This window comes from Ursus arctos, unplaced genomic scaffold, assembly GCF_023065955.2.
Source record: "Ursus arctos isolate Adak ecotype North America unplaced genomic scaffold, UrsArc2.0 scaffold_18, whole genome shotgun sequence".
In the NCBI taxonomy this organism is placed as follows: domain Eukaryota; kingdom Metazoa; phylum Chordata; class Mammalia; order Carnivora; family Ursidae; genus Ursus; species Ursus arctos.
This window is the reverse complement of record NW_026622852.1, coordinates 48,317,612-48,341,470: the sequence shown is the minus strand read 5'-3', so window position 1 is coordinate 48,341,470 and position 23,859 is coordinate 48,317,612. Positions and strand designations below refer to the sequence as shown.

General features: G+C 46.6%; 1 protein-coding gene across 1 annotated transcript in view; it reads left to right on the top strand.

Moving 5' to 3' along the window:
* Positions 1-3,417: 3,417 nt before the first annotated feature.
* The window catches only part of TTLL11 (tubulin tyrosine ligase like 11), a 223,063-nt gene continuing 202,621 nt past the window's right edge, over positions 3,418-23,859 (top strand). Inside the window, exon 1 of the mRNA XM_026513900.4 lies at positions 3,418-4,010. Within this exon, the coding sequence (XP_026369685.4) occupies positions 3,576-4,010 (435 nt within the window). The 5' untranslated portion in view covers positions 3,418-3,575. The remainder of the gene's footprint in view (positions 4,011-23,859) is intronic.

Sequence of the window (23,859 nt, the reverse complement as noted above, 5' to 3'; positions counted from 1 at the left end):
ATGCAAGAAACAGTTCTGCCAGGCACCGAACTGGGCCTTGGGGTAGAGTGGTCAACAAGAACAGCGTGCTCCTTACCTCTGGCGCCTGGACACTGGCCAACAAGACAGACCGCTGCAAATAAACAAGCAAGCAAGACTCCCACCGGAAGCCGTGCTGAGTGCTGTGAAGGAAAAGGAGAGAACTATGGGAGGGATCCACTTTTTGACACATTTTTGTATTTTCGAGAAGTCATCCTGGTCCCACATTCTAACCTGCAGCTGTAACTGTGGCTTTTCTTTGAGGAGTTCCGTTTGGAGTTGGATTTTCCACTAACACAGTTTTCTGAGGAGTCAGAGCTCACGGAGGTGTTCAAAGATCTGGCAATGAAATCAAATGGGCCTTGTTTCCTGTTCTCCCTTCCTCTAAGGCTAGTGTTTCAATCCGTGTGGTCTGCTCCCTGTTCCCCAAAGAGACTTATGATTATCCACTTCTTAAATCTACTTGCGCTGTGCCTTTTCCTCACTTCTCTCTCAGTATAGGACCTCCACTAGCCCTGGGAGCCTTTGAACCAAATGGCAAAGGTGCCCCCTTCGGGCGGACAAAACCTCAATTGCTGAGGCTTGATGGGCAGAGCACAAGTTGGAATTCAGCCCTTTTGAGGCCCCTTGGGTCACCTGCATGACTGCATATGGCAGTCCTGCCCAGAGCCTCTGGAATGACCATCCACCTACTTTCTATCTGCTTGTCACTCCATCTTGAAGACTTAGTTTATATTCCATGTCTCATAGGACGTCTTTTCTAGCTTTCTAATTCACAGTAAATTCTCCATTCCTTGAACTCCTAAGTAATTTTTTTTACTCCTTGCCTTATTTGGCACTTAATTGTACACTGCCTTGTGATTCCTCCTGTTTTTCTCCTTGCATCGCTATTTCATCCGAAGAGGACTGATTTAGATTGAGAAATCAGAGGTATCTCTGTAGATGTATCATTTACACTAAATGCTGAAGAAGAGGTAGACAGAGTTCTGGAGAAAGAGTGTTCTAGGCAGGGGGAAGGGCATGTACAAAGGCCCTGAGGCAGAAGATTTTTGAGATGCAAGGTCAGATGAATATGAAGATCTCTGCATGGAATGGCCTTTCCAAATTTGGCAAATGAAGTGGAAAACAACTATTAAAGTATGCATTCCCACTACTTTCTGAGGACCTCTTTGTTCTAGCCCCTGGAAATGACATTATAGAGATGAATCAGACCAGACATGTTCCTTCCCAGACTAATGGAGGAGGCTAAGATGATTTCTATACAGTGTGACGGACAGACCATGGTAGAGGGTTATCATGTATGTCAGTAGAAGGGTAGAGAGAGTTACTCTTTCTGTTGTGGGCTCTGAGGAAAGCTTATCCAAGATGGAGACATCTGAGTGAGGTCCCCTGTAGGGCGACCCATGAGGAGGCTGGTGCAATGGTCCAGGCTGAAGGCCTGAACTGGGACAGTAATAAGGATGAACAAGAGAGGAAAGATGAGAGAGACATCACGGTGTAAAACCGGTAAGTCTTGGAGATGGACTGGTTTTAGGAGTCCAGGGAGATGAATAAGTTAAGGCTCTGCAACTTTCGGTGTGGCTGACTGCATAAAGGCAATACCCCTTGATGAGACCAGGGATGGAGGAGGAGAGACAGGATTTGGTGGGGGGAGTAGTTTGGTGGAGAGAGATTGGGGGGTGATGAGGACTTCTCTTTGGTACCACGGACAGCTCCAAGGATCTCCAGAGGACTTGACAGACTAGATCAATGGTTCTTGACATGGGGTGCCTTAGACTCCTCAGAGGAGCTAATTTAACATACAGACTCCCAGTCCCACTCAAATGTTCTGCATCCAGATCTCTGGGTTTGGGGTTCAGGAGCCTGCATTCTAAATAAGCACCCCAGATAACTGAGGTACAAGCAGTCACATAACTATACTTAAACACAGGAACAAACCACGGTGGCCTCCAGAGAGAGGTGAGAGCGCCCTCTGCTGCTAAAAGGACGTTTGGACCTCTTGAGTTTATGACTGGTGCATTTCAAGGCCGTTTATTTAGGCTTGGAGTCCCTGGGCCAAAACAAAGAAACAAGAGACCAGGGGAGATGAGTGAGAAAGAGAGGCCACCTGCGTGCAGTTATATGTCTTCAGTCTGGGGTGCTGTTACACCTTCCCAACTGCATTCCCTTAAAAAAAAAAAAACCCAAAAAACAAAAACAAAAACCAAATGTGGCTCCCTAAGGTGAGAGGGGAGAACCCTCTCCTTGGATTGGCTTTAGAGATATATTACAACCCAAAGGAAATGAAAGCAGGGGCTTGAAATGTTATTTGTGCCTCGATGCTCAGAGCATTATTCTCAATAGCCAACAGGTGGAAGCAATCCAAATGTCCATTGACGGATGAATGGGTAGAGATAATGTGGTAGATTCATGCAGCAAAACATTATTCAGTCTTAAAAAGGAGCGACATTCTGAGATATGCTACAACATGGATGAACCAGGAAGGCATTATGCTGAGTGAAATTATCTAGACACAGAGGGACAAAAACTGTATGATTCCACTTGTATGTAATGAGGTCCCTGGAGGAGTCAAATTCATAGAGAGAAAGTAGTATGGTGGTTGCCAGGAGCTGGGGGGAGCGGGAGTGGGGAGTTAGGGTTTAATGAGTACAGAGTTTCCCTTTAGAAGTTGAAAAAGTTCCAGAAATGGATGTTGGTGATGGTTTTTACACAATAATGTGAATGCACTTAATGCCATTGAACTGCACACCTAAAAAAGGTTGAAGTCGTAACTTTTATGTTTATTTCACCATAATAAAAAAAATGACATAATAAGAAAAGAGGTGTTAATGCCCTCAGCTTGACTGGGAATGTGTCGAGCTTCTCCATGGCTTCTCCAGCCCATGGGGCGCTCTCTCAGAGCAGGGAGAGATGTCTCCCTTCTCCGTCGGGAGCTCTCCCAGGATCAGCAGGTGTTTCTTTCAGCGGGTAGCTGCTCCCCCAGGGCCTGGACTGGTCCGGTCCATCATCAGACTGAGGTGCTTCCCGACCGTGGAGTTCCCTCCACGCGGCGAGGTTCTGCCTCGTCCTTCCGAGGGAGTTATTCCAACGACTGTGTATGGGGGTGGGGGAAAGTGGGCCTCTTGTTTGAGATTTTCGTCTCTCCTCCGCAGCCCCCGGGGTCAGGAGCCCCACAAATGCACAACACGCTCGTAAACTCGATCTCCCCTCCGCCTCTCCAAGTTCTGCGCCCGCAGAAAGCCAGCGCGATCTCCGCCGGCGGGTGGGCGGGCCCAGGCTGCTTTCCGCCTTCTTCCAAGATGGCCGCCACCGCCTCTGTGACAGGCCTGATCACGTGGGCGCCGCCGCCTATGAGGTCGTCGCGGCTCCGGCGGCGATTGTCCCTTCCCGGGCCCCGTCCCGAGGAGGCGACTGCCCTTGTCAACCGAAGCCTGAGCGATCATGGCAACGGGCTCGGGCGGGGAGCGCGTGGCAGCGGCGGCAGTTTGGTCGCGGGCTGGGGCGGCGGAGCGGCGGCGGCGGCGGTGGCACTGGCGCTGGCACCGGCCCTGAGCGCCATGCAGCGGGGCAGCTCCGAGAAGGAGCTGGCGGCCGGGTGGGCGGCGGAGGCGGTGGCCGTGGCCGAAGCGCCGGCGGCGGCGGCGGAGCAGGTCGGCGTGGACTCGGGCGCGGCTGGGGAGCCGGAGCGCAAGGCGCCGGAGAAGCAGCCCAAGGAGCGGGCCCGGGCGCAGCCCCGCGCGGCCGAGGAGGGGGACGCCCGTGTCGTCCCGCGGCCGGCGCCCACGCTGCCCCTGGCCAAGCCGCAGCCGGCGCGGGCTCGGGGTCTCTGCCCCCACCGGAAGCCCCGGAGCAAGGGCCGGGGCTGCCGGCGGAGCTCGGGCCTCTCGGCGGACGAGTACTGCTCCCAGAGGCCGGTCACCGTGGACAGCTCCAAGGCCAGGACCTCCCTGGACGCCCTGAAGATCAGCATCCGCCAGCTCAAGTGGAAGGAGGTGAGGCCCGGCCCGGCCGCGTGGGCACGGCGGGAGGGTGGACCGTTCGACCTCGGAGGACCTGCCGCGGCCCAGGCCAGGGCTGAGGGCTGAGCTGCTGAGCGCCACGCTCCAAGTGCTCATCCTTCAAGGCCTGGCTCCTAAAGTCACTTCCTCCAGAAGGCTTTCAGCCCGCTCCAGGTCAAGTTAGCCACTCCTTCCCCTGGCTCCCCTACAGTTCTGGCTTCTAACCATCAGCGCTCCCCTCCATTGCAGATCTTAGCTCATATGTCTGTCTGTCTCCTCCACCAGCTTTAGGTCCTGGGGGCCCGGTACCCTCTCTTTCACTTCTTCATCTAAGTTCTCTTTATTCAGCACTTACTGTGTGGCAGTTGAACAGTTGGTACTTTGGAGGCGGACAGACTTAGGGTCTCACCAGACCCTGCCACTTCGCTGTGTGACTTTGAGCAAGTTGTTTCACCTCTTATGCCTGTTTCCTTTCTGTGAGGTGAAGCTAATAATGCTTGTCTCTTGTTAGTATTAGAAGACTCACTGCCTATTAGAGCAACGCAGAAGTGTGCAATAACTGGTAACTCGTCTACCACCCTTTCCCCTCTCTCTTCCTCCGTCGGTGTTACTTCCACCACCATCATCATCAGCGCAGGAGCTGTACTTTACATTCCAGGGCTTGGCATATAGTGCATGTCAGTAAGCGGTGGGTGAAAGGGTGAATGAAGGAATGGGTTATTCATCCCTGAACCCATTTTAGAGCTGGCGGGGGCTGCGATGCACCAGTGACACAGAGGGGTGCCTGATGGAGTTGGCTGACTGGATAAAGCCACTTGACTTTATTTTCAGCTTCTAAGGCTATTTAACAGGGTGGTGGGATTGTGATTTAGGGGAGACTCGGATGGTCTGCTGATGGAACAGGATTCTGCAGCAGGCAACAAGAAGATTCAGGTGCTTAGCTCTGTGCTTCGGCTATGGCAGACATTCAGGAATGGTTTTATGAAGTTGGAACACACAGAGAGATGGCCATAGAAAGGACTGATGAGGTCAGAAGGTTGATGTCCCAACAGGAAGGAGTCAGGTAGTTTGGAGGGAAGTCAAGAATCAGGCAGGACAGACTTCCAGGTCGGTAGGGGTTAGCCACTGGAGGAGTCTGACTCCCCATTCCCTATTCCCCTGGTGTCAGGGTCTCCAGGCCTGGGGCTTGGGATTCAGAAGAGGACTTCCATGCCCAGGAAACCTGGAAGAAGGGTTCCCAGTTCTGAACAGGATCCCAGGTCTGGGCCAGAGATATGAGGGCCAGAGCAACATAGATTTGGAGGACTTGTCAGTGCCATGGTCCTAATGAGAATCAAGGACTGAAACCAGACCACAGAACCAGGCAAGCCTGACTGGCCCAAGGAGGGCCTGTGCTTAGCTTAGCCCTGTGGGAGAGAGAGACATGCAGCTGACTAGATCTTGAGAGATGGAGCCAGGACTCAGAAACCAGCAAGCATGCATGCCAGGTTCACGGACTCAGTCTATGAGTGTTGGCTGTGGATGCTGGACCCTGGGCATCAAGGACGCTTAAGATGTAACCTCTGCCCTCAAGGACCTTATAGTTCAGAAGGGATAAAACACAAGTAAAGAAAATCATTGCAGTGATTATAGGGTCTTTGCTGCTGCTTCCTGAAATGCTCTTTCCCCAGTTATTTGCATGGCTCCCTCTGTCACTTTCGATCTCTGAGCAAATGCCACCTCTTCAGAGAAGCCTTCCCCTGTGATCCCTCCTCCAACCCTTGCTCTTATTTTTTAAATTTTTTCATAGCACTAAACTCTACTGGACACTATGTTGTGTATTGTTTGTTTATTACCTGTTTCCCTTATTAGAATGTAAGCTCCACGAGGGCAGGGGCTTTACTTACTGCTGTGTCCTTGGGTGCTTGGCACATAGAGGGTGTTCAATAAATACTTGTTGAATGGATGAATACACTATGTGATGCGTGTCTCCCTGTCCCTATGTCAAGGTGTGAGCGCTGTGGGAGAAGAGGAAGGCCATCTCAAGAAGAGCTTCCTGGAGGAGAGAGATGTAAGCTGACTTCTGAGTGCTGAAAAGGAGTGGGAGTTGTTTAGGGGCTGTCGACTTTGGATCTCTGGTAGGGGACAGAGTATGGGCATAGTGGAGGTACATTTGGGGCTCTGCATGTAGTTCAGTGTGGCTGGATATGAGTGCGTGGCAGGATGGTGCTGAGGTGAGGCTGGAGAAATGAGCAGGGGTCAGACCGTGGGCCAGGCTGTGGGATGTGAACTTGTTTTTGGAAGGCTGTGAGAGCCGCTGCACGAGTTTAAGTTTCTTCAGTTTATCGGCTCTGCTAGTTTGGCAAGTGAGTTAAACTCTTAAGGCCTCTCCGTCTGCCTATCAAATGGGGGTAGGTTGGGCCGGCTAGTTTAGTGGTTCCCAGGCTCTCCTGTGGCAGCCGCATGACGGTAATGTTAGTCTCCCTGAGACCCTTGCACGGGTGAACCCAGTGTAGGGGGCACTTTCCAGGCAGTACCTGTAACTCCCCCCCACCCGCCCCAACCCCAGCCCTGCCTTTTTCTTCTCGCTCGGAAAGCATATTGGCATGTAAGTGGAGTTGCTCCTTCTGGTATGTTTTAAAACAAATTCACTCGCCACAATAGGACTTTACTCTTAGATGCGTGATTATTCACTTAATATCACTCTTCCCTATGGTCTGTGAGGTCCTGGCCCTCCTGTGAGGGCAGGAATGGTGTTTGACTTGGAGCACATCGTAGGTGTTCAATAAATATTCACCGAATGATGAAACTGGCCACAGAGCTCACATTTCATCTTGATACCCTAGAATGTGGAGTTTCAAAAGTACTGGACTGGGTAAACTTTAAGTTCCTTCCGGCTTTAAACTGTGATTATGGTATTTTTAGTACCTACTATAAAGTGGACTGTATGACAAGTAACATGTATAAAGCAGGTACTAACAAAGTGCAGACACTACCTCTCTAGGCCTCAGTTTCCCCATCTGTTACAGGGGTGAGGTTGGACAAGATCATCTGTAACGTTCAGCCCTGATGTTCAAGGAGCAGGCATATCTCCCCTGGGGGCTGGGACACAAGGGATTGCGTGGTGTCTCTTGTGTGTCATGCTGTGCTATTGCTGCAGGATTTGGGGGTACCCAGCTGGCCGGCTTTGGTAGGAGTGGGCGGGTAGCCCAGGTTAAGAATAAGGTCATGAACACCAACCAGGGTAGAAGTGTTTCCCTTGTGAGTGCATAGTGAGGGGCAGCACGTAGCCAGTGTGCGAATTCAACATTTGCTCCGACTCCCTTCCTCCTTCACTTTTCTGTATCACACATACACTTAACAACGGTGATTGTGAATGTCAGCTACTGTGACGACTTACATAACCCTTCCCCTGCGCCAGGTACTCTTCTAAGTGCTTTATGTATCTACAGTGATTTGATTTTCCCAGCAACCCACTGAAGTGCCTCATTGTCTCCATTTTACGGAAGAGGAAATTGAAGTACACAGAGGTTAACTTATCCAAGGTCATATGGCTGATTAGTGGCGGAGCTAGCATTTGAAACAGACGCCCCATTTGAAACCAGCCTTCAGTTCTGGGCTCTTCTCACTGTTTCCTACTGGATCTCTACCTGCAGACCCTGGGTTGGAGTTATAGATCTAGGTGTGACTGGGATTCACTCCTTGCCCTCCAGCAGCCCCCACTGTGAGGGACAGACGTGCGCACAATTGGCAGTCCAGCCTGGGCGTTGAATGGGTGAAGGCCATTCCATACAGGGTAGGAACAAAGGCAGGGAGCCTGGATCAGCTTTTGTGTGCAGAATGGGATGATGGCAACATAGGGAGCGTGTGGGAGAGCAGAAGAGATGATGAAGGGGCCAGATCACGGAGGACGTTGGAGGCCACGCCAAGAAGCTTGAGCTTCTGCCTGATATGATTACAGGATCTCGCCATATATAGCCTCAGCTTCTCTTGCCCACTCTCTCAGCCCCAGGTGAACCACGCCAACTCTCTGATGATTCTGTTTTCCGTTCTGTCCACTCTGGTCAGGTCTAATCCAACCGTGTCTACGACGTTGATTTTGCCTCTCAAAGGAAAATTCACAAATGTCGGCTCGTGAACTTAATGGATAAGGCGAAAGTTTATTTTAGAAAAGCAATCAGTTTTGTGGAGTCACTATTGAAGTTGCAGCATGAAAGAGAGGGATGGTTCCTGGCCCAGAGTAGATGCTCAGTGAATATTTATGGACTTGTGTGGTCTTCTTCCACTTGCATGAGTCTCTCTCTCCATCCCCTGTGTATTCGTTTGCGGTTTTGACACCATCAGTAAAGAAACCTTAGGGAAAAGACACCAAGGAGAATAGATGCCACGCTTGTTATGAGCTGCCCTCCTTGGAGATATAGGTTGTGTATACGTGCACAGTGGTGCCATGGCCACCAGCTGGCTCACATGAACGAGGGCGCTGAGAGTTCCATAGAAGGACCTTTGTTGATACTAGCTTGCATAAGCCCCTGTCCCAAGATCTATTACAGTGTGAGCTCTTTGTTTCAGAGACTCCAAATCATGGGTCATTTTCTGAACTTTATCCACCCTTCTTTAGACGATGCCTACACTTGTTATATTGTCCTATTTATAACTTATATAATATTAGTTCCTGTTTATTAAATATCTGTTAAGTGCCAGGCATTGTACTAAGTGTTTTAGGCTCATTAAAAATTATATCAGACATTTACTATGGATTGTTTTATGTAATCCTTACTGCAACCCCCGAAGTAGATCCTGTTATCATTTCCAAATTACAGATGAGGAAACTGAGGCTTAGGGAGAGGTTGGTGCAGGACTAGACCAAGGCCACAGGTAACAATTGGTAAAACCACCCAGGGGCTGTGCCTGGAACCAGTGTGCAACCCTACACTGTCTTCTTTGCTAACCCTTTGCTAAAATCCACCCTGCCAGGAGTTACTCTATTATTATTAGTCCCAGATAATGCTTGAAGACACTGAGGTGGGCACAGCAAGTAAGGGGGAGAGTCAGGGTTCAAATAGTGGTCTGTCTTGTTCCAAAGCACACTTGTTGGTGTGTTTTATAATTCTCCACTCGTTAACCCTCCCATTTGTCTGACTCATAGCTCTCAAATGACAGTGGAGTCGCTCAGAACCAAGAGAGCGATATTGCAAATAGGACTTAAAATAAAACACGTTGAAATATATCCTGCCTGGCCGGGGGAGCATTTGGTGCCTGCACCTTCCAATTCCTATCTTGTTGCTGCCCACAGAGGAGAAGCAGTTCGGGTGCCATTTGCCAAGCTGAGTTGCCTTGCTCCTCTATGGAATGTGATCTGCTCTGTGAATCGCTGCATCTCATTCCTTCTGGAAGAAGGTGGAGGACAAAGTGAAAAATTGGGTAGTTTAATCTCACCTCCCTTTCTCGTCTCAATGATAGTCATTGCAGTTTACATTTCGTTTTTTGAAAACAGCATTATATGTAAGGACGCTTTATATCCCACTCCATCAAATGCTCTCCCTTCAGCAGACATGCTATTTTAATGCCTCGTCCCCCAGAATTTTTCCTTTGCAGTGGAGCCTGTCATTGCCGTAAAAATCACAATTCTCTCCCGCCGTTGTTTGAACAGCACGGTATGTGCAGTAGCTTCACGAACCCACACTAACACCTCAAACGGTCCTTTAAAAAACGAGTTCCAGGGGCTCATATTCAAGTTCAATGGCGAGGACAAATTAAAATTTTGGTGTTTTAGCCGATAATTGCTAGAGCTGTTTCCCATGTTATGTAAACATACGCTCTATGGTAAATAGCCTCAATTTTGGTAGCCTTCTCGATTCTGGGTTTGTACCAGCAGAAGTTGAACGCAAAAATTCAGTCATACATTTTCTTTCTCTTTTAAATCTATTCTTTGAAAAGAACATACGATAATAGTAACTGCCCACTCTTTATGTGCCGTCTCTAGAGGGAGAGCGTTGTGCACTGGAGCGAGCACGGGCTTTGCATTCAGGCAGTTGAGTGAAAATCCTCGCTACTGATGACTTGTGTGACCCAGCCGATCGTGTACTAAATATAGAATCTGAGCCTCAGTTTCTTGACCTGTAACAAGTCAAGTGACACCTGCCTTGCACAATTTTTGTGAGATTAAATAAGGGAATGTATGTAAATTGCCTTAACCCAATGCTTGACACGCTGTCCGTAGTTCGTAAATGTTAGCCGTTTTCCTTCCTTTGAGCAATTACAGACATTGGTTATTTGATCTACTTTGTAAAAACTAGAAAAAACGATTATAGAATTTGGTCTGCATGTAAAGGTTACCGGTTAACCACAATTTCTATGACCAGCTCATTGGAATCGTTTCATAAATACTTTGAGACCTACTCTGTGCCAGACTGTATTTGGGCTCTTGGGATGCAGCAAATACCAAAAACACGTACAGGTCACTGTGGATAAGGGCCAGTTACATTTTATTTTATTTATTTTTTTAATTTTTTAAAGATTTTATTTATTTATTTGAGAAGGAGAGAGAGAGAGAGCAAGAGAGCGCAAGAGAGCAAGAATGCAAGAGCAGGGGGAGGGAGAAGCAGGCTCCCTGCTGGGCAGGGAGCCCGATGTGGGGCTTGATCCCAGGACCCTGGGATCATGACCTGAGCCAAAGGCAGACGCTTCACTGACTGAGCCACCCGAGTGCCCCAGGACAGTTACATTTTAAATGAATGTCAACGTGATGTAGTCTAGGTTTAAAATGTTTAAGATAACATGGACTTACACTTTTTGAACCAATTATACTTTTAAGGTTCTGTGAATTTAATTGAAAAACTTAAAGCCGCTGTTTTGAACCTGGTGCCTTTCCTCACACTTTGGTGTATTAATCATCAGATACATCACCGTGGGAAACTTACTGCAGCTGTTTGACTTCACAGGGAGGATTGAGGTTGTGTCTGTGACTTTACCCACTAGCTGCGTGGAAGAGATGTGGATTTCCTGGGCTGATTTCTTGATTCTTTACTGTCATCCCTGCAGTCCTCCCCAGTGACTCTGGAAAGACCATAGCGAGACATGGGTTTGAATCTTGGCTCTGTGACCCTAGACGACTTGCTTTACCTCTTTGAGCCAAAGGTTTCTCATCTCTAGGAATGAACATCACATACTTGGCAGGGTTGTTTGGAGGGTTAAATCAGGAAATCTTTAAAGTGCCTGTGTTTCCAGTCGGAATACCTGTTGGGCTTTCCCTCCAGTGAATTTCTGTGACATCTCCATTAAGTTTTATAACAGAAACATGCTGGTGTGAACAGGCAAATAACCTTGCTTGTCCTTTCATTAGTTTTGAACTCCTCCCTTCCTGTGGTTGTTCCCCTGCAGCCAAGTTACGTCCCTGAGATTCCTCTGCAAAGATCAGTGTTTTGCTGGAGAGAACAGTAATCGTGTTTCTCTATTCCAGGTGGACTAATACCTCTCCTTTCACGTCACATCGTTGTGTCTTGGCTGTAACAGCTGCCTCGCCTGCCCTTTGTGTGCGTGTTTGTTTCCCTGGGTGTGTTTGAACCATTATCTAGTAATTGTTATAAATGCCTTTGTAAGCCCTAGCAGGCAGTTCTGACAACTCTTTATCCCCATCTGCTTCTCTGTCATCCGAATAAACCTCCTCTTTCTTCATGGGGCTGGAAGAATAGGACAGTTTTTCTCCTGTGCCCATTATCCCGATTCCCTAGAATGTTACTCTTCCAGAAAGTCCTTCTGTCCGTCTGCCTAGAACTCTTATGAAGGACAGTTTTCCTATTTTGTTCTTTATGCTTATAGGGGAATTTTATTTCTCGTTGTGTCAGCACCATGGTTTATTGGAATCTAAAAAAGCAACAATGGTTAATTTTCTGGACATCTTAGGTTACTTATAAATAAATTCGTTCAATTTCCAAAAGCAATATGTGCTTATACAAAATGTATACAGTCCCCAAGTATATAAAATAAGCCCCCTAAACCCCCACTCCTCACCCCATCCCCTTCCTTTCTAACTCTTCTCCCTAAGAGGCAACACCACTGTTACAGTTTGGTATGTATCTTTCCAGAATTTTTTCTTATTCCTGAATGTGTCTGGATAACTAAATTGTGCTCTGGTAACAAGCAACCGCAATATATCAGGGGCTTAATAACAACAAAAAGTTGATTTCTCGCTCATACTCAGGGATTCCGTGCGGGTTGGTGGGGAGGGAGGGGGGGCGCTCAGCATTTTGATTATCCAGAGACCCGTGCTTCCAGCTCAACACCTGCTCCACTGAGTCACTGAGGGGAAGGGAATGGGCACGTTGGGCACTGACTTAAGACTTCTACCCAGAAGTGACTGTGCTCACATTTCATTCACCAAAGTGTTACACGGCATGGCTAACCTCACAGGGCTTGGGGGTGTGCGGTCCTACCATGCGGGTATCAAGGGGATAATCAAATACCCGGCGAACGGTGCTGACGACCACCGCACTATGAATCATATGTGGAGATGCCAGAGATCCATGTAGAGGGCATAAATACAAACCTACGTGATTTTAAGTGCTGCCGTCGAACAATATGTGCAGCGTTCGGCAGCTGATTTTTAGCGTGGACATCTTTCTCTGCCAGTAAGTATAGGTGCATTTCATGTCAATAACAATCTACTAGTCCACTTTACGGATATGCCCTCATAAAATTTATTGATGGATATCGTTTCCACACTTCCTCCTTGCAATTACAAAGAAAGGCACGGTGGACATCGTTGTTCAGACAGTAAGTGTTTATTTGTACAAATACTTCTGTAGGATAAATTCCTAGGAATCGTTGGGTCAGACGGTATACGCACTTTGTGTTTTGCTGGCCACCATCAGATGCCACCAGCAATGTTGAGAGTGCCTGTCTTCTCCTCTCCGCTGCAGTGCCGTCTCCTAGTGATCTTCTCAATCTTTGCCCAACAGATAGGTAAAAATGTGTCCTTCTGATTTACATTTCTCTGCTTGTCAGTGAGGTCGGGCTTTCTGTAGACTTACTAGGCCTGTGTACTACTGCGGAATCCCTAAATGGATTCTTTGTTCATTTATCTTTTGGGTTGTTTATGTTTATAGTTTGCTCATGTTGATGTTTTTCTTCTTGGTTTATAAATATTATGGATAATTACTTTTTGTCTCATATGCATTGTAAGCCTTTCCCCTGTTGATTATTTAAACATATAATAGATAATCATTTGCCTTGCATAATCTACCTTATTCTAATTAAAAATTTTTTCATTCCTGTTCACTAAGAGCAGTCCTTACTTAAACTGTTGACTTGTTGGCTCAAGAGGGTATAAAACACACACAATTCTATCTTCAGATGCTGTGAAACTTCTAATGGATTCACAGGCTGTGTGGAGAACCTTAGGGTCTTATATTTCTATGGAGCTAGATGGGTTTTTTTCTTTTTTCTTTGAGAGGGAAGGGGGAAGGGACAGAGGGAGAGAGAGAATCTTAAGCAGACTCCATGCCCAGCGCAGAGCCTGACACAGGGCTCAATCTCAGGACCCTGAGATCACGACCTGAGCCCAAACCAACTGAGCTTAACCAACTGAGCCACCCAGGCACCCCAGAGCTAGATGTTTTATGTGGAACTTTTACATACATTCATCTAATTGACTTGAACTTTGTGCAGTGAGTATAGTAGACTTCATTGTTTCTGCTTGATAGTTGTCAGTATGGTACGGGGTTAGATTTGGGTTTGGACTCCCCCCCCCCCCTATTTATTAGTTCTGACACATGGGGCATCATGCTTGTCTCATCGGGTGGTTGTTCCATTTTAATAATATATGTTTAATAACATATAACCTGCATGCCAAAGCCACTACATAGTGAGTCTTGGTTCCATGTCAGCTCTCTCGGCCTTCGGAGGTGTTATACCCTGACACATACAGCTTAGAACTAGACGCTGGGAATTTTTTTAGACATTTTCCTATTCTATAAACACTTTCAGAAATGTTATCTTAATGGTTAAAAAAAATCTCACTGAGTGAAATTTATTTATTTATTTTCATGTTAGTAAACGTTTAGACTGATTCCTCTGTGAAAAAAACTTCTGAAGTCCCTTTCCCCTACATTTTAAATTACTTTCTTAAAATAAACTTTGCAGAAATGAAATATTTGGGTGAAAGGACATGTATATTTTCAGGCTTCTGGAACGTATCACTAATTTGCTTTCCAAGAATTGTCGCAGTTTCTACTCAACAGCATATGAGAGCTCCTCCAAGTTCCTGCTTCTGAAAGATGTAATGACAAATATTGGAGAAGAGAGTGAACTAGGCGAATCTTTCCCCCTTCGCCAAATCTAGTTCTGATAATTATTCCTAGTTCAAAGCAGGGCATTTCGATACGGCTGTTTTTGTGAAGCTATTATGTCTAAATGGAAATCGCCGCATTAGAATGTAAAGCCAATTTTAAAATTTTCAGATAATGTGCTCAGTGGACATGCTGGACTACTCTCTACCCTTGACCCCCTCCCCACATCTAGCTCCTGGATCTTCTTCCCATGAGCTAAGGTTTAAGCGTTTTGCATACAGTTGGGCAATGAAGCTGTGGAAAGTTCCAATAAGTTATTTCTTTATCTCTTGGGTTTTGTCAAAATATCTCTGGTGTGGAAAAAAAAGGACACATTAAAGGTTGTATTAAAATGTTACAGCCATCACTAGCCATTAGGGGAATGAAAATCAAAACCACGATGAAATACCACTTTGTACCTACTAGGATGTCTAAAAAGGCAAATCATAAGTGTTGGTGAGGCTATGGAGAAATTGGAGCCCTCATACAGTCTTGGTAGGAATATAAAATGCCGTTTGAAAAACGGTGTGGCAGGTCCTCCAAATGGTAAACGTGAAATTGCTACATCCCAGTTATTTGCTCCTAGATATATACCCGAGAGAAATGAACACGTATGTTCACTAGAAAGCACGCATGCTAATGTTCATGGTAGCATTATTCACAATAGGCAAAAAGCGGAAGCAACCAAGTATCTATGAGCTGACAGGTAAACAAAATGTGGTCTATCCATGCGGTGGAATATTATTTAGCCATTAAAGGAATGCACAGATACCTGCCACAACACGGATGAGCCTTGAAAACATCTTACGTGAAAGAAGCCAGCCACAGAGACCACACACGATGTGTTTCCATTTATATGAAACGCTCAGAATAGAGAAACCTGTACAGAGAAAGTAGGTTAGTGGTTGCCTAGGGTGGGGGAGGCTTTTGTTGGGGAAGCTGGGCGCGAACTGCTAGCATAGGATTTCTCTTTGGGGGTGATGAAAATGTCTTAATATCGGTTGTGCTGATGGTCTCACAACTCCATGACTATGCTAAACACTGTTGAACTGTACCCTTGACATGGGTGAATTGTGTGGTATGTGAATTGTATTTCAATAAAGGTGTTGAAAAAGTGCCGTGTGCTTATCCAGTTCTCGTCATTGAACGGTACTTGCCTCCCAGGTCGTAATTGTAAATATGCCTCAGGAACTCACGTTAGCCCAGTGCCTCCTGTGATCGCTCTGCGTTGCAATATGGCCTGTGACTGGTCCATCGACTCTTTGGACACCTGTCCGAAGTGGACTCTGTCCTGGTGGCAGAGAGTCGTGGTGGCTGTAATGCCATTCCAGACTTTCACCGTAAGAGTGAGTTTTGGTTTCGGTGGGATAAATTTGAATATTTGCCTCAAGAATAAAGTTCAGGCTCCTTATAAAAGGTGCGTAGGAAGACTTCCATGACCTGAGATGTAGTGTAACATGGACTTTGGAACCATGCAGATATGGGTTTGAAATAACTCACTGTGTTACCATGGGGAAATTTTGCTCTGAATCTCAGTTTCTTTATTTAAAGAATAGGCGTAATACAGTTGTACCTCATGGAGTTGTCTGTTGCCAGCATTAAAAAATATAATCATGTATTTAGCCTATGATACTGGGTATTCAGTAAAGACTCAGTTGAGTATTTTTGATTAATATCTGAGCCCTAAGCTTCTCTAGACTTCCTTCACATATTTCAGGCCTTGAGCTTTATCCACTACTAACACCGCACTGTGTGCGGTTCTCTTAAGCCTTCATGCTGTGCCATTCCCCTTTACCTTGGTCATATTTTCCCAGTTCCTTAGAATGTTCCCTTACTTTCTTTGGCTAACTCTTACACATCCTTCAAGGATCAGCTCATGCCTCCTCTTTTCCATAAGTCTTTCTGACCCCCTCCACTCCCACACACCCCAGGCTAGGCTAAGTACCCTTGCTTAGTCACTTACGGTACTTTATACGGATCTCAATTTGATTAGTTTTTCCAAAGAATAGCTTTTGGTTTATTGATCATCTCCATTCTATTTTTGTTTTCTATTTCATGGCTTTCTGCTCTTTATGATTTCCTTTCTTCTACTTTTGAGGCTTATTATGTTGTTCTGTTTCTGACATTAAGTTGAATGCTTAGCTTATCATCTTTTCTAATAAAACATTCAAGGCTACAGACTTGGGGCACCTGGCTGGCTCAGTCAGTAGAGCATGAGACTCTTGATCTTGGGGGCATGAGTTCAAGCCCCATGTTGGGCAGAGAGCTTACTTAAAAAAAAAAAAAAGTACAAACTTGCCTCTAAGTACCGCTTTGGCTGCACCCACAGTTTTGCCATGTAGCATTTAAAAAAATCACCTTTTAGTGCAGTTTTCGTGAAGATTTTTTCTTTGGCCTGTGAGTTATTTAGCTTTGTGGTTTTTTAAGGGTTTCTAAACATATGAGATTATTTCTGCTTATCTTTTTATTGTTAATTTCTATCTTAATAGCATTGTGGTTAAAGGATGTTCTTTCTTTCCTCTCTTTCTCTTGTTCTCTCTCCTTACTTGCATTTCTCAGTTTTCCAATTTTTGGCTTTATAGCCTAATAAATGGTCATGTTCTATTTGTTTTTTAAAAGAATGTGTATCCTCTACTTACTGAATGCAGTATTTTACATATATATTTCAGATTAGCTTGTGGATTGCATTATACAAATTTTATAGCCCTGATATTTTTGTCTGACCACTGAAGAGTTATGTTAGTGTTTCCCTCTCTGATTATGGATTTCATATATTTTTGAATTGACTTTTCCGTTTCCCATTTCCCCCGTACTAGTCTGGAAGTTATACATCCTATTTTTATTTATTTATTTTTTTAAAAAGATTTTTTATTTTTTTATTTATTTATTCGACAGAGACAGAGACAGCCAGTGAGAGAGGAAACACAAGCAGGGGGAGTGGGAGAGGAAGAAGCAGGCTCATAGCGGAGGAGCCTGGTGTGGGGCTCGATCCCACAACGCCGGGATCACGCCCTGAGCCGAAGGCAGACGCTTAACCGCTGTGCCACCCAGGCGCCCCTATACATCCTATTTTTATTCTTCTAGTGGTTACCCTAGAGAATTTAATATGTGTATAACTAACTTCACGAAGTCTAAAGTTAGTATCTTTCCTCTCCTCTTAGCAACACAAGGATCTTAGGATATTTCGTTTTGGTTGCATCCCTCCTGACTTACATACTTTTGTTGTCCAACATATTACTTCTCTCTTACTTTATCCGTTTTTTGAACTTTACAAATTAGACATTATTATTAGTTTTTACAAAGCCTTGGTGTATTTTAGATTTGCCCACGTTTACCATTTGCTTTGTTTATTATTCCACTTTACAACTTGGACCTTCCTTCTGGGATCACTTTCTCTCTTCTGGAAGTAATCTCTTAGAAGTTCCTTTGGTGAGGGGCTATTTGTAATAAACTCTGTCTGTTTCTGTTTGTCCAAAGTTACCTTCCTTTTACCTTCATTCTTGAAAGAGTGTTGCTGCATGTACAGTGCTAAGTTGATATTGTGTGACCTCAGCACTTTGAGAATATGCTACTGTTTACTCACTTCTGTTTTTGCTACTGAGAGGTCAGTTCTCAGGTGACTTTTTTCTTTTGCTGGTGAAGTGTCTTTTTCCTTCTGGCTGCTTTTAAAATCTTCTCTTTGTCTTCAATGTTGTCTGTGTCATGATGACTTCCTGGGTGAGGATTTCTTTCTATTTATTCTGCTTGAGATTTGTTGGGACTCTTGTCTCTGACGTTTGCTGTCTTTTATCAATTCTGGAAAATTCTCATCTGTTTTCTCTTACAATGTTGTCTCTTACCCATTGTTTTGCTTCTCTCTTTCTGGGATTCCTATTTAGATATTTCTAGACCTTTCTTTTTTGGCAGTGAGCTCATGTTCCTTGGAACTCTAGTCTCTGATAATTCTCTGAGACCTGAGTTTAAAGTGAGGATTTTCATCTTGTGCCAGTGGCTCAGAGCGCTCTACTAACCTAGAAGACTGAAAACTAAATTTTTGATCTTAGACTTTTAAGATTATAGGCGTAATATAAATTTTGACTCCAGACTTGCATGTGTATGATTAGGCATTCCAAGGGGATGCTCTTTTCCCCTTCCCTGAGCCAACACCCAAGACAAGGCAGGTTTTCTTCTGGTTCACCCACTGAGGATGTGGCCTCAAATAGGGCCTGGCTTGATATGGGAGCTTCTAATCTGATGCTTGCCTTGCCAGCAGGCACTGTGGAGACAGACCATTCCCTGTGTACAGGGGGAATGGTGATTTCTACCTGCCTTTTGAAAAATATCCCTCTGGGGAATGGATTGGAGCTCCAGAGTAGAGGCAGAGGCAAGTTAGGATGCTGTCTTATACCTCGGGAGAGATGGTACTGCCTGGGACAGGATGGGGCTGGGTGGGCAAGACTGTTGATTGAGATGGTCTGTCTCTCCCCCTAGACTGTGGATATCCAGTAGCAGGAAGCTTGTCTTATTTGTCTTTGAGTTCTTCAGTGCCTGGCACAGGGAAGGCATTCAGCAAATGCTAATTGAATTGAACTGTGTAATCAGTAATGGTTCTAGTGTTGTGTTTTTGGACTACCTTCAAAGTGACTGTTTTCTTTAAAGGGAAATGACATAAAGGGATTCCAGGCAGTGAACTCATCCTATCTCTGGCATCACAGAACTCAAGCCAGAAATAGAGAACCAGCTGTTTGTAAGCCCCTGCAAGTCTTCGGTTTGGGCTGGGTTTACTTTCCATGATAACACAGCTTTCTTTAGCCTGCGCACTTGTTCCTTTCTTAAGGAACCTCGGGCTCTATTTGAAACTACTCACTCAAAGCCTTGCCCTCTTACTGGATTTTATGACACTTTCTCAGAAATTACTAAACTTTATGACTGTCTAGATGTTCCTTTAATGGTATGTGATAGCTGTGAAAGCTTCTTACTCTTATGACTTCTCAGAAAAAGTACTCTGTGCCTAGAGAACAAAGGGAGAGGGGAATGGTCCCCGCTGGGTGACAGTTGAATAAGCTTCAGCTGGTCACCAAGGAGGGTTGTTCAAGAGTTTATGCAATACTATTCCATTAGAATGTGCAGAAGTATTTCTAGGAAGTCCAGTGAAATAGAGCATACATATATGATTTTAAATCCTGAGGCCTTGAAGTTCTCCATTATTCATTCAAATATATGTTGTACGTCCACTGTGCCCCAAGCCTTGTTCAAGACAATGGCAACAGAGACACAATTAGGGGTGCCTGGGTGGCTTAGTCAGTTAAGTGTCCGACTCTTGATCTCAGCTCAGGTCTTGATCTCAGGATCGTGAGTTCAAGCCCTCTGTTGGGCTCCATGCTGGGTGTGGAGCCTACTTAAAAAAAGTGGGGGGTGCCTGGCTGGCTTAATCGGCTGAGCATCAGACTCTTGATTTTGGCTCAGGTCATGCTCTCAGGGTTGTGAGATGGGGCCCATGTGGGCTCCTCCCTTGGCACGGAATCGGCTGAAGATTCTCTTCCTCTCCCTCTGCCCCTTGCCCCCACCCCTGCTTGCACATGCTCTCTCTCTTAAAAAAAAAAAAAAGACACAAGTAGACACCATCCCTGCCCTTGAACCAGGGCCACTACTGGCCATACCATCCTTTTGTGTGAATGAGAACAAGGTACCCCTCCTCAAGGAAAAAAATATTAGATGAGTCAATATATGATTTACATCTCAATGATGAATTTGTTACAGCAAATGGATTATTGATGATACATGAAAATTAGTTATTAGATAATATTTACACAGCATTGTAATGAAATACTTGTTGATTTAACTTAAAATTCAGAAATATTCTGGCACAAGAAGCAAACATCAGCTGAATTGAACTGCACTGTGATTTAACTAGTGCATTAATACCAATGAGGAGTTTTTCAAAAAAATGAAAAGTACTCACCAATTGTATATCCAATGTAAAAGCAGATCTAATTTAGAAACACAGTCTATTTTAGGTGTTATTAGATCAACAGTCTTTTGGGGCACTTGGGTCGCTCCATCAGTTAAGCGTCTGCCTTTGACTCAGGTCATGATCCCAGGGTCCTGGGATCGAGCCCCTTGGCGGGCTCCCTGCTCAGCGGGAACCTGCTTCTCCCTCTCCCTCTGCTGCTCCCCCTACTCGTGTTCTCTCTCTGTCAAATAAATAAAAAAATAAAATTAAAAAAAAAAGAGATCAACAGTCTTTTGATAATCCAGTTTGTCAAAGGGGAACAATACATATTTTCTTGTTAAAACAAGACGAGTACCATTTGCCAGAAGATTCTCGTCATAACTATAAAATTGTCAAATAAAATCATCTGATGTTTGTTTCCTGAGCCAGAATATTTTTGAATCCCCCGTTTAAATCAATAAGTCCTTTTCCTATGATAATATGTAAATATTATATAATAACTAACATTTTATGAATAATTCATTTGTTATAGAGTAAAAAATATAAATATATGGATTATAAATGTATGGAAAGTGTTCAAAACATGAACGATGCCTGCATGTGACCAGCGTCCTGGCCCCCTTGTGCATGACCTAAAAAAAGCCACACATGGTGGCCTTGGAGGCCCCAGTCTCGGGGGAGCAGACATAGCTGATGAGTCCAGTGTGAGATGCTCAGGGTTCTATTAGAAGTTTTGTAGGAAATGTGGTGGAGGCAGAGGTGGGGAGATATGAGGTCAACCTGCAGGTTTTGGCAAACACTCGTGTGTCAGAGGCACTCCGGGAAGTAGGAGTCAGTCTTTTTGACATATTTTGGCTGTTATGTAGCCTCTAATCCTTCTTTCTGGGTTCCCGCTACTTTCTGGATAAGTGAGTTAGCGGAGATCCAGATTGGTGAGGTGTTGCTATTTTTGCTAGTCTGTGTTGATCTTCTCTCCTCCTGCCTACGTCCGTCCTCCTCTGTCTTCAGGCCTCTTTTATCATAGCACAAGTCAACTTCATTGTTACGGCTTGTTTAATTTTCTCCTTTCCCGTCAGATTTTCAGTTCACCTAGGCTGAAATGAGTTTTTCATTCATTCCTCAGACATTTCCTGAGCCCTTATTTTGCACCATGGACTCCACTGAGCACTTGGCAAACAAGGAGATGACCCCCTGGGGGCCCCTCCCCGCAGGGAGCTCACTCTCTAGTTATTACAACTCCGTGGAGGAGGAAGAGCAGTGGTGAAGGACTCAGATGCAGGGCTCAGTGAAGCATCCTAAGGAGGGAGCCTCGCGCTGAGTCTGAAAGGAGGAGAGGGCTGAGCAAGCGTTCCCGTATTCAGACTCGGCTCAGCAAGCCCAGTAACGGGGTGGCAAGCTGGAACACGGGGAACTTGGGGGGACTGCAAACCTTGTCCTGCAGCTGGGACACAGAATTTGTGGGAGGGACAGTGAGGGATGATGCCACCCACCTGAGAGGTAGGCAGGGGCCAAGACATGAAGGTCCTAACTGCAAACTGAGAGTTCTGCGGAACCCCTGGGAAGTTGTAAACGTGTGTGTGTGTGTGTGTGTGTGTGTGTGACAGAAATCACCTCCGTATGTTGGAAAGACCCCTCTGGCTGTGGTGTGCAGGTGTATGAAGCCTTTGGGGGTGAACTGGAAGTAGGGAAAGCCTCCTTGAGGGCAGGGAGAGTGACTTCCTGGTGGGTTTCTGGCATGTGGCAAGTGCTCTGAGATGGCACTTTGTGACCGAGTCAACCTGCAGAAACCAGTAGGGTAGGACCACAGGCCTCCTTGCCGCAGGGCGGCAGAGTTACTGCTGTCACTTTAAGGAGCTGCCCAGCCACCCTCTGAGACAAGGGGGCTTTATGCCTTCTACTTTACAGATGAGGTAACCAAGGCTGGGCTGGCCAAAGGACTCAAACCCAGGTCTTTGTCCGTGCCAAGTCAAGTGCACTGTCCGCCATCTGTCCCGTGGTGCGGTGGGTGCTGTGCCAGGGGCGAATTGGCTTGCTGGTGTCTCTTCGCCCCAGGGACCACTGTCTTCCTTTCTGGTGAGGGAGGGGCCTCCGCCTTCCAGTTCCTGGAGCCCTCCAGGCAGGGGTGCCCCCTTCCCTGAGTCTCCTTCCAGGCAGAAGGAGCCGGCGGCCCAGGGGGTGGCGGGAAGCTGTGTTCACCAAAGCAGTGGGGAGAGATTTGTGGGCCCCCGGCACTGTCATCACATGGGTATCACGCTGCTATTTAATAAAGGCCTCAGTGCTTGAAGGGCCATTAAGTAACCAATGATATATTTCAACGTCTTTGAGGAGGAAGACGCAGAGTTAAATCAAATTCAGACCATGTGGAAATAAAAGAACAAAGAGGCTATTCACACACATGGCCCTCTCCTGAGGGGAAAAGGAAGGGAACAAACGGGCCTCCAGGGTCCGGTCCGCTCTGAGCCAGACTCCGGTTAGAAGCTCGGGCATGGGCGCCGCTGACCAGTAGAGACGATGCTGTGCATTTGGTAGGCGAGGAAGGAAAGGGCCTGGAGGGGACACCAGCCACGGAGAGGTAGAGCCGGAATCAACCCTGGGCCTGACCTCGCGCTGCCCGCTCCTTCCACTGCACCGGGCTGCCTCCCCTCTGCAGTCTTTTCTCTCCACCAGACACGCAGGGATTGAGTTTTGTGCAAAGGATGAATGGCGTGGAGGTCAGCAACCTGTGCCAGCCCCGACCGTACCCTCCCCGAGGGCAGGACCCTGTCTGTTTGCCCCTCTGCCGGGCTCCGGGCTGCGGGCTGCATGTGCCCAGTGTCGCCCGCCTTGCTCCCACCGTCTGGCTGCTTCCCCTTCCGTCTATCCTGTCTCCTCTCCTCTGCCCCTCAGGGACACTTGTCTGGCTCTCCCTGAAGATGATTTTGACTCCATCCCGAGATCTTTGCTGGTTAGTAATGAGCAAGTAGATGGCGGATTCATTGTGCTTCCTTCTCGGGGGCCACATTTAAGAGGAGATTTTGGAAGCAAAAGCCAAAGGATGAGGTCCCTCTGGTGGTGACAGGCTGTGGGGTGGATGTTCTCACACTCAAAATCCCTACTCACACCCTGGCAAAGCATTTAAGGCCCTTAAAATCTCCCCCTGCTAGCCGGCTAGCCTCACCCCTGCCAGGCTTCCTCCCTACTTTTCCACGCCAGCTGTGCTCTACCCTAACAGCCCAGGTTAGGCAGGTGCCGCCACCCTTGCTTCCCCTGACCTCTTGGGCCGGAATAGCTTTTGTTCCCCCCATCCCCCGCCCGCTGACCTTGGAGCCCCACTTCAATATCCAGCCGATCGTGAGCTCTGCCATGAGCCCCGCCGTCCCTGCGGAAGCAGCTGCTGCTTCCTCTGTGTCTTCTTAGCACCTGGTAGGTTCCTCTGTATACATTGCTTTTCATGCGGATAATGATTTGTTTATGGACACTTAACTCTGAGCACTTTGAGGGCAGAGGTAGTGGGGTGTGTGTGTGTGTATGTGTGTGTCTAGTGTTTGGCCTACAGCAGGTGTCCAGGGGGGCTTGTGACCTGAAAGAGTGGGAGAGTGTGTGCCCCGCTGGCCGCAGAGGGGCGGAG